Raw genomic sequence first — 10932 nt, forward strand, 5'->3', positions numbered from 1 at the left:
GAGAAATCATTCATTTGTATGTTATATTAGTAGCGGCGAATCATTTAATAATGTACTAAGATCCCAGAGAAACTCTTCTGATTCTTGAAGTAATCCGGAGATGGAATTGTTTTTACATTATTATTATTCAATAGTCGATCTACTCATCCCTATTTATCAGAGTTGTGAGAGAATTCATTCATTTACATGTTATATAAGTAGCAACGGAGTATTTGATAACGTTCCCAAATTCCAAAGAACCGATTCTGATTCTTGAAGTATTCCAAAGATGGAATCGTTTTTACATTTTTAAATTAATTGTTTTTAAAATGCACCAATTTGTCGCACAATCGATTATTATTAGTCGATTATTTGGTTTTCACCACATTCCAAAGTCGACTATGACTGTCAGAACTTTGAGTACTAAAAGTCGATTAGACGATTAATCGAAAGTCGAGTTACCTATCATCGTTCATTCGCATTTAATTTTTCTTGCCGTGTGGACGTGTTTTTCTGTGAAGTGTAGGGTCAGCATTCGGCAGCTGTCACATCCGCCATATTTAATATAGCACCGTGCCACGGTTTTATTAGAATACCACATTTCCAATTAAAAAATTTTATTGGGTAAATTTGTATGACCAGTCGTAGCAGCAGAATGAGCGGAAACAGCAATGGAGGACGTCCACCACCACGTATTGATGGTATGATTTCTTTAAAGGTAAGTCGAATTTGGAGTTTTTAAGGGTTATCAGTTGAGATAATGGGTGATGATGATGATGACGACGCCTTGTTGGTGTAAAAACAAGATGGCGTCATTTCAGATATAAGATTACTTTTTTTCACATGGTCGCCGAATGATGATAATTATTGTTTTACAAATATTCCTTTTCAGGTTGATAATTTAACATATCGTACAACTCCAGAAGATTTGCGACGTGTCTTTGAACGTTGTGGCGATGTTGGTGACATTTATATTCCACGCGATCGTTACACCCGTGAAAGCCGGGGATTTGCATTTGTTAGGTAAGTGCTACATTTTTTTGTTTGTGTTTTGTGTAGATTGATTATAAGTAAATATCTGCAGAAATTATGTAAAATTTGAAGGAAAATAATACCAAAGCGGTAGATGCTACTAACCACCTCATTTATTTACGCCTTAATTTTGCACTTTGTTTTGTGTATGTATACCATATATGCCGCCTTATTGTACACACAGGCGGCAGAAGGTACTACCGGCCATGGTGTCGAATTATTCAATTCTAAGGATTGACTCAAAATGTCATAAATTTGTATTTTTTGCACTATCTGCTTTTCTACTGTAATCTTTTATATTTATTAGTGAAGATTACATTTGCAGAAAGGTGCTATAAAAATTGTTTTCACTTTGCAACTGTTGTCTACCAAATAATTACTAGATGACCTACGTACGAAAACTACAATATTTTTCATTTATTTACTTTAAAAATTAAACGAATCTAATTTCCCTCAATTAATAATCTATTAAATATTGTATCATTGTAGATTTTATGACAAACGTGATGCCGAAGAAGCTTTGGAAGCTATGGATGGTCGTAAATTAGATGGCAGGGAGTTGCGTGTCCAAATGGCACGTTATGGTCGTCCCACATCACCCAGCAATAACAATCGCCGCAACAATGGTCGTCGTGGAGGTGGTGGTGGTGGCGGCGGTCGTCGTCGCTCACGTTCACCCGTACGTCGCCGTTCACGCAGCCCCCGTCGTCGTTCATATTCACGTTCGCGTTCACCACAAAGTCGATCACCAGTGAGACGCACTAAATTCTCTCGCAGTCCCGTCAGACGTTCCCTAAGCCGTAGCGATAGCCGTAATGGCTTATCAAGTGCCGGTTTGGGTGGCATTGCCGATCGAGGACGTAGTTTATCGCGTAGTCGCAGTAGAACATATGAAAAATAATGTGTCAATGAAAATGCACAAACAAAACAGTGCAAATGAAGGTAAGGCAACGATTTTATGTTTGTTTTGTTTTCGAGGATATATTTTTCAATTGTAGACAGGAATTGTCTACCGAAATTGGATGGACTTAATTTTCCATTCTTCATGGAGTGTCAATTAAGGCCTTATTGGTTAGCATAAAATAATTTGAAGATTCATAAGGGCTTGCACCAATGTAGTCAAAAAATTTGCCCACAATTGTATTTCGTTGGTTGACAGGACCTGTTTCAAAAAGGGCTCCATTTATACCCTCCACCATAGTATGGAGGGTATATTAAGTTTGTCATTCCGTTTGTTACACCTCGAAATATACATTTTTGCGATGTCCGTCCGATTCATCTGTCTGTCCGTCTGTGGAAATCACTCTAGCTTTCGAACGAAATGAAGTAGGTTGATAAAATTGTACTCAAATGTATATTATGTCTTGAAAATGTGCCATGTAGGTCCACGTTTAGGTATAACCCCCATATAATAACTCCTTATTTGTTCTATTTTCGGTATTTTGGTGATTTAAGCGAAATTATTCACCGGAACTGTTTCAAATTTGGTATTTGAAGTTCGTAATGGATACTACAGCCAAAGACAGAAAATTGTATGTGCACGTCCACGTCTTCGTATAGCCCCCATATAATGGTACCTCCCGATATTCGGTATTTTGATGATTTAAGCTACATTATTCACCAGAATTGTTTTAAATTACGTATTTAGAGCTAGTAATGGGAACTACAGTCTGTGACAGAAAATTGTCTATGCAGGTCCAGGTCTTCGTATAGGCCCTACATACCAGTACCTCCCCATATTCGGTATTTTGACGAGTTTACGTACAATACCCACCGAAATTGTTGGAGTTTGAAGTTCGTAATGGATGCTACAGCCTATGGCAGAAAATTGTCTATGCTGGTTCAGGTCTTCGCACAGCTCCGATATAACGCTACCTCCCTATATACGATATTTTGATGATTTTAGCTACATTATTCACCGTTTATTTCAAGTTTCGAATTTGAATATGATAATGACTTATGACAAAAAATGCCCATGTAGGTCCACGTCGTATAGACACCAATATAACGGCTATATTCGGTATTTTTAAAATTTTAACAGAATTTTTTTAAGGATTTAATGGCTTATGACAAAAGTTGCCTATGCATGTCCACGTTTTCGTATAGACACTAATATAACGGTTACATTCGGTATTTTTAAGATTTTTTAACAGAATTTTTAACGGATTTTATTTTTTTAAACAAATAATTTTTGAATCGTCCATTATACTTACTCCTCACGTATCTTTTATTTGATTTCAGATATCCCTAAACCACAACCCTAAATTTATTGGCGGCTGCAAAAGGGGAGACAACTAATTTCCAATAACTTTTAGCTCCATACTATGTTGCTGTTGTATCAGCAGGTATAACAAAACAAATCTTTAATTTAGAAAACACAAGATATTTTTAATTTTAACTATGGTAACAGAATAGTAATCAAGAAAACAAAGCGTAATTTGTTTTTTAATAACTACATTAATAGAACTTTAAAACAAAAAGAAAAATAATTTTCTTATAATAGAGAAAGAAAAAGATATGATGTGAAAAAACATAGCCTAAATAATTCAAGAAGAAAACAAAACATGTACAACATTTTACTGCATATAAAAAGTATGTTTGTTTTTTTTTTTAACATTTTTTGCTCTACATGAATTATTTGAAGTTTTTATTTCTCCTTTATAACATTTATTATTTTGTAAAACGCTCATCATCTCATTCTATATATTTTCATTTTCAACTAATTCCCGCCATCCACAAAATTTTCAATGTCAAAATTATTATAACGAAAATTCATCCATATTGGGATGTAATTGATATTTCAAACTCATTTTGATCTTGATATAAAAATTGCAAAATATATATAAACAACACAATACAATATACAGTAGTAGTCTCAAAAAAAAATCCATCATACAAATACATAAACATACAAATCATAATAATTTGCATTATAAAAAAAATCAATTTAAGATAAAATTAATCATATTTCAAAAAAACAGAACGTATTTTGAGTTTGTTATTACACCATCCACATAGCAAGTTTTCTCTTGAGTTCATATGGGTAGGATATTAGGCATTTAAGGGTAGTTGTAGTTTTTATTAGTTGTAATAAAAACACACATATATGTTTAACTAATAAAATATAATAATGCTACATACGACTATATTGCAAGACCCAAGGACTTGATGATAGGTTAAATGAAAATAATGTATCCATTATAGATAAATGAGGGAAAGATAAGGAGAAAATTCAATATTTTTTTCAAAACTTTTTGTGTTATATAACTTTCTTTTTATTTACACTATTGCCCTTTTTTATTTTTCAACAACTCTTTCTCTCCTTTGTTTTTTTGTTTATGCTTTTAATATGCAATTTAATAATTTTCAAAATTTTATATACAATACAGGCATATAAAAGCGGTTTATGTTGGCTGTTCTTTTAAAGCAGAGCAGAATGTGAAAAAGGCAGACAGGCAGGCTGAATGAAAAAATGTTTAAAAAATATGAAATATATAAGTATTAGGAGAGGAGGAGAAGGAAGGAGTATGGTGAGATGTTGGTGGGCATAAGCCGCAATAAAATGGTGTGGGTGAAGCAAGCTGTTTTTGTGTGGCGTTTGCTGCTGTTGCTGCTTTATATAGACCTATGTGTTTGAAATCACCTAAGAACTAAGCTGCTGATCTACCGGCTGCTGTCTCTTTTCGCGGTCACTTTGCATGTTGCTGCTTCCTTCCACCGGCCGCTCTGCCATATATGGCAAATGAAACGTTTGTAAATTTGTTCGTTTTGTTTATGGCGGCCAAAAAGCTTTTACTCTACTTCTCATTTAAGAAGAGAACGCGAAGAATCAGCAGCGACATCAGTGGCTCTTGGCTGCTTAACAACCTGATATTACCTTTCGCTTTACCAAAGAAAACCCACTCGCCAGCGTTGTGCGTGTGCAGGAGAGTAGTCAGCAGTTTAAGTAGGTGGTTTGCCGATTTCTCATCTGCTCTTCAGCTGCTGAGCCGCCTATCTATAATCAATCTAACTTCGGTTTCGAGTTTCAAGCAGATTCAACTATTTTTCAAATAACATTAATCGTTGGCGTGTGTGGCTGTTTGGCGACATAACTCTATTTCGTGCGTTTCATCGTACAAACAACAAAAGCCCTTAACATGGTGTGGCGCGGTGGTTGGGGTCGTCTGGTCTATATAATGGCAGAACAAAATATATGGTGTTTCTTTAACTGTATTTAGCTAGAGAGAGAGTTCGCTGCAGATTTCTACATTTTCGTGTTGTCGCAAGATCAGTTAGCAGGTTTCCAGTTTTCAATATACCTAATAAGATCAAGACATCCAGCAGCAGCACCAAAACCACCAGCCTCAATCTCTTAATTATGTAATAACTTCAATGAAAGTGTGTTGTATGGCTGCAGTTCTTCGGCGGTTATGCTGTTTTCTGTTGGTGGTCCATCCTTCTCGATTTAATTTTTTCCTCCCACAAAAGTAAAACTTATAGGAAAGGTAACAACATTCCGTCGTGGCGACATAGATGGGCGAGGTATGGACTTCAAGTTACCCCTTCGAATTTGGGGCTCAAGGTCTTTTCAGTTTGCTTTAAACATAAGGTATGTATACATGATATTTTACTAACCTCCATGATTTTTACAGGGGCGTCATTCAAACAAGGCGGATGAAAGAATTTTTTAAAAATACAAATACATTGCAATTGATTATTTATTCTTAAATAAAAAATTATTTAAATAAACTCACAAACATGCCTCTTTTAATTACCTTCGGGGATTGCTGCACTAAAATAGGGTCGATATAAGAAGGTGGTTTTGGAAATGTGTGTTAAGAAATGTACTAAATGTGCCAGATTTGGACTTGACATGAGATATATGCAAATTTTTAACATATATAGCGTACCGAAGAGTTCCGTTTTCATACTTCATCTAAATAAAAATATTGGTATGTGCGAGATTTGAAAGAGATCGAATATTTATATCCAATTTTATGAGAAATCATAAATTCCTATAAATTACATATTCCTATCAGATATCTGGTTAAGAGAAATTTTGAGACATAGCAAGTTGTGAAGAATCGCAGACTTGTTTCGCATGGTTCGCAGATATATATCATCTTCACAACAGGTCTTGCGTTAGCAAAAATGTTTATATGTGTGTAATTTGAAGAGTTGGATTTTTATTTCGCTTTCTTTAAACGTTTTTTTTTTTCAAAATCTTGAATCCTATATGGGGTGGTACCTGGGGAAATGGTCCGATCTCTTTCATCTTCACAACAGATCTTGTGTTGATGGTAATATTGAGATGTACCAAGTCTTAGTGGAATCAAATGTTTATTTCGTGTTTTATGAGCTTCATTGATATTCAAAATTTTGACCCTTTGTGGGGGAGGTGCCAGAACGAGTGGTCCGATCTCTGCCATCTTCACAACAGATCTTGTGTTGATGGAAATATTGAGATTTGCCAAGTCTGAATGGAATCGAATATTAATTTTGCGTTTTATGAGCTTCATGGATATTCAAAATGTTGACCCATTGTAGGGGAGGTGCCAGAAGGAGTGGGCCGTTATGTCCCATTTTAAAACCAGACTTTGGCTTAATAAAAATATTGTGATGTGTGTAATATGAAGACAATCTGACCCTTACATCTAGAGGTGGCTATAATTATTCAAAATGTTGACATTTTTCAACGGTTATTCGATATTTTTGATTCTCGATAGGAAGTTTTACGGATTTAAAAAATATTTATTGTAGTTCCACATTTTGGTGTATTCGGTATTTTAATAGTTTCGTTCACAATATCCAATCAAATCAGCTGTAATTTGATATTCCGCGTTCTCAGTGGATAGTTTAATTTCTCGCAAAAAAATATATTCAAGTCCACTTTGGTATAGCATCCATAAAACGGTACATCTTGATTTTGAATACTTAGAAGATTATCAAAAAATTTGTTTATTTTTCATTTTACGGATTATCAGTTTTGCTTCACCTAAAAATACTTCCACTTTTTTGCGTGATCGCTAAAAAATGGTACATGATTTGGGCTACTTCCAAAGTTTCGGATCTAATTTTCATCAAAATCAACTCAAAAATAACAATTCGGGTTCTCAAGTTCTTCAAAAAATATGTCATTTAGCTGTAGTCTCCATATTACGGAACATCCAAATTGTAGGGATCTTGATTATAGCCGATTTGTCCATAACATTTTATTTTAAATTACTTTACCTTCTTAATTTTGCCATGGGCCAATTCTTGATGTATCATTGGCCATTTCTTGGGTTCTTGAGGAGTCCGTTGCAGTACTTGATTTAACCTAAAAGTAATCTAAACTGTCATAATGTAACTCCCGCTCACATATAATCAAACTGTAGTTTAAATAAAAGTGCTGCTCTGAGAGAAAAATGTCGTGAAACTCTCTTTTAAATGAACGTCTCTAGTTGTAGCCGTTTCACTTTACATTTACTTTTTGTTACTTAGCAACATTCGATGTTATTGTTATTTTTCATAAACAAACTCCATTTGACATTTCTCCTAAATAAAATAACACTATTGCCCCAATTAAATTTAAAGTCCCAAATAAAAGAAAAACCACGAAAACACCAATACATGTTAAGAGTACGCAATTATTCCTATGCTCCGCATTTGGAGCGAGAGGGACGTTTAATATGTCCACTTCCATCGCCGCCCAATATTGATCCCAACCGTGAATGGTATGCCAATTTAAAACCCTATGAACGTTTATTTTACCACCAAACGCTTTCATCGGTGCGATGTAGTAAACGTTTTGTGGCCACATCACAAATCCCTAAGGATTCGTTAGATTTTCAATTGCAATCGCGTTATGTGCACTCGCGAGAAAACTTTCCAGAATCCGTGGATTATGTACTGCAAACCGAGACTTGCTGTCCAATGCCACAAACATTTCGGGTGCTTCGAAATACGCGAGATGTAAAAGTGCCAACACCTGATAAAATGGGTCATCCATTAAAAATTGGTAAGTTGCATGGAAGATGTTGGGATTTGGAAATTTTTAATTTTCGATATTTTGTCAGGTGGCATTAAGGAGAAACTTTCACCGCACAGTGTTAAATTAATTAACAGCGGTCCTCACACGCAGTTGGTGAACAATGGATATTCTCGCCAACCAGCAGATGGCAATTTCTTCCGTTATTAAAAGCAGTTTGAAACATTTGATTCGGCCATCAAAAATCTGGATATGATTTTATTTCATACAACATTGTAAAATCGCTATAAAAAATATATACTTTTTTTAGATTATCAAGACTCTATAGCATGGTCTTTCTTCCGCTAATAAATTCATTTTGAAACATTTGATTTGACCATCAAAAAATCTGGATATGATTTTATTTCATACAACATTGTAAAATTCCTATAAAAATATATAAGTTTTTTTAAATTATCATCATGACTCCATAGCAGCGTCTTCTGTAGTATTGGTGGTATCAAGTTTGGGTTGTTTACTTTTCTGGGATTCTTCGTTTTCAGGCTCATTGCCATCATCATCATTATTGGCATTGGAATCTTGTACCTTGTGTTTTTGTTTCTTATTTTGGTTACGATGACTTTTTTCAATTTTATCCTCACCAATCCTGTGGAAATTAAAAAAGAAATTTAATCTGGGTATTTAAAGTAATCCGCATGACTTACATAATTGTAGCCCTTGTTCCCGGTCCCCAATGGGGTGTTGGATTCGCCTGGAATCTTGATAATGCCTGTTTCCGACTCCTGGGATTGGCTTCGGGATGAATATTATCAAATTCATAATCTCTGGTACATTCTTTGCTTAAAATGGCCTTAATGGGTGTTCCGTCAATCATGCGTTCCTCTTTGACCGGGTGGCGTTTATTCCAACACCGTAAAATATCCCATAACACCGAGGCAGGAGCATTTGTTTTTATAGAATTCTTATAGGCATGAGAGAATGATACTTTATAACCGGCATGTAATATTGCAGAGCGGAATTTCAGTATAGGAACTATTTCCAATTTCAAAACGCAGCAGAGTTTATCCAAGGTATAGTACAGGGGGACATCGTCCAATTCTTCTAGCACCACCGTTAACATGCCCACTAAACGTTTTTGGGTTCCCAATTCATCTAGGGGACTTTTTTGTATTGCACTGAGGAGTTCTTGGACAAAGGATTTGTCATGTATGGGAGCAGACCAAATGGGACCGCCCAACTAGAAAAGGGGGAAAACTTGTTATTGCAATATAAGTAGAAAGTAGCATAAATACTTACATGATGTTTATGGCCACAATGTTCACATTGTTCTGACACAGGTGGTCCCGTGGGTATGCCAAATTTAACCTGATTTGGATTGCTGGCCGTTGGATTCGGCTTAATCGTACCCAGTGGATACAAAGTGTATGTATCACAGCCCGTACATTGATATATCATTGATTGTTTACTCATACTAAATTTACACTTGGCTTGACTACTAAAAATACGCACAAAAACACGTACATAGAAATCAGCTGAAATGCTCAATAAAGGTACAATATATTTGCCATAACGATTGGCATGCGTCTCGATGCAATGCAGTAGGATGCGTAGTGCCATTTCGTGACATGATTTCATACGCAAGGGTACAGAACCATATTTAACATAACATGCCTCTGGGGCATTTCCTGCCAAAACTGCCATGTCCGTGGCAGTGACCAGCAGCAAACCACCATCCACAATTGATTGTATAGCACCATCCAGAAAACGATTTGGACAGCCATATGGATCCAAATCGACACAGTCGAATTGTTTCTCCTTGGCGGTTGACAGGTACATGAGAGTCCTACAAACCAATGAAAAATTTTAATATGAATGATTTTGTTTCCTAAAGAAATACATATTCTACTTACATGGCATCGGCATGACTTGGCTCTATCAAATGTTCCACCCGATTGTGTTTTACATTCTCTCTGATAGCCTCAACCGCCTGCCTTGACAAATCATTGGCTATGATTTCTTTAACACCAGCAATTTCTTTGGCATAACGTATACTACGCAAACCTGTTGCTGACAGAGCTTCCAAAATACGTAGACCATTTTTATACTTTGGCCCAGCTTTGTAAGTGATAGCTGTCGTCTCCGATGTTTCTTCTGTCTCATTTTTGTCATCACTATTGCCATTGGTGTCCTTTTTATGATTCTTTTTAGATGCTGCCCTTTCCTTCAGCAATTGTTGAAAATATACATTGAGTACCGATACACTCAGGTCACGATTAAATTCTTGTACAGGATTATAGAACACATTGCCGCCAGATACAATTTCAGCCGATCGTTCACGAATAATTTTGTTTATGGGATTCTTAATTGTTGTCTGGAAAAAGAATTACATGCATTATTATCCAAGCCTATGAAAAGGAACTTATATTATCCACTAGAAAGCAGTGGAATGATATTTTCTGCGTGAGCTTCTGCTAAATAAAAATGTAATCTGCTGTCTTTAGCGCAGGGGCACTCCTTTTAGGCAGCAGCTAATGTTCTTTAAAATTTTTGACTAGAAGCACATCCCACATCTTCATGAATTGTGTTTTTCATTCCTTCGGTGGTCAGGTCATGTCTTCGCAATTGGCCATAGTTTGCAGCCAAATACTCTGCCTGTGGATGTGAAACTGAATACATTGTGGTTATGTACCTTGGAATTGTTATTTTCTGTGTCCATATTCCTTTTTATAATACAATGTTTTTATGTTCTTAATTATTATGTTTGTTAATTTATCTATCAAAACAAACTATCCACGTTTCTCTTGTAATGCTTTTTAAACTAATCTTGACATTTCTCTCACAAGGTCTGTTAAACTAGTCCCATTCGAGTGTCGATAATGCAGTTTACAGTTTTAAAGGCACATGTGTGTGGTGTATTTTAGTTACACGGCTCTCTTTAATGAATTTTCCAGCTGATTATGTTACCCCAT

General features: G+C 35.6%; 3 protein-coding genes across 3 annotated transcripts; 2 read left to right on the forward strand and 1 right to left on the reverse strand.

Moving 5' to 3' along the window:
* The first annotated feature begins 462 nt into the window (after window positions 1-462).
* LOC131803183 (serine/arginine-rich splicing factor 2-like) lies at window positions 463-4151 on the forward strand. Its single transcript, XM_059124269.1, has 4 exons — window positions 463-697; window positions 872-1002; window positions 1501-1953; window positions 3253-4151. Exons 1-3 carry the CDS (start codon window positions 614-616, stop codon window positions 1910-1912), a joined length of 627 nt encoding a protein of 208 aa, XP_058980252.1. The 5' UTR covers window positions 463-613; the 3' UTR covers window positions 1913-1953; window positions 3253-4151.
* Window positions 4152-7289: 3138 nt separating this feature from the next.
* Window positions 7290-8288, forward strand: LOC131803185 (cilia- and flagella-associated protein 276-like). Its single transcript, XM_059124271.1, has 2 exons — window positions 7290-7993; window positions 8052-8288. Exons 1-2 carry the CDS (start codon window positions 7486-7488, stop codon window positions 8171-8173), a joined length of 630 nt encoding a protein of 209 aa, XP_058980254.1. The 5' UTR covers window positions 7290-7485; the 3' UTR covers window positions 8174-8288.
* Window positions 8289-8329: 41 nt separating this feature from the next.
* On the reverse strand, window positions 8330-10826 carry LOC131803184 (tRNA (guanine(26)-N(2))-dimethyltransferase-like). Its single transcript, XM_059124270.1, has 5 exons — window positions 10653-10826; window positions 9874-10334; window positions 9260-9806; window positions 8668-9200; window positions 8330-8609 (listed from the first exon to the last, which is right to left on the reverse strand). The coding sequence occupies exons 1-5, from the start codon at window positions 10677-10679 to the stop codon at window positions 8423-8425; spliced, it is 1755 nt and encodes a 584-aa protein (XP_058980253.1). The 5' UTR covers window positions 10680-10826; the 3' UTR covers window positions 8330-8422.
* Between the last annotated feature and the right edge of the window lie 106 nt (window positions 10827-10932).

This window comes from Musca domestica, unplaced genomic scaffold (genome assembly GCF_030504385.1).
Source record: "Musca domestica strain aabys unplaced genomic scaffold, Musca_domestica.polishedcontigs.V.1.1 272, whole genome shotgun sequence".
In the NCBI taxonomy this organism is placed as follows: domain Eukaryota; kingdom Metazoa; phylum Arthropoda; class Insecta; order Diptera; family Muscidae; genus Musca; species Musca domestica.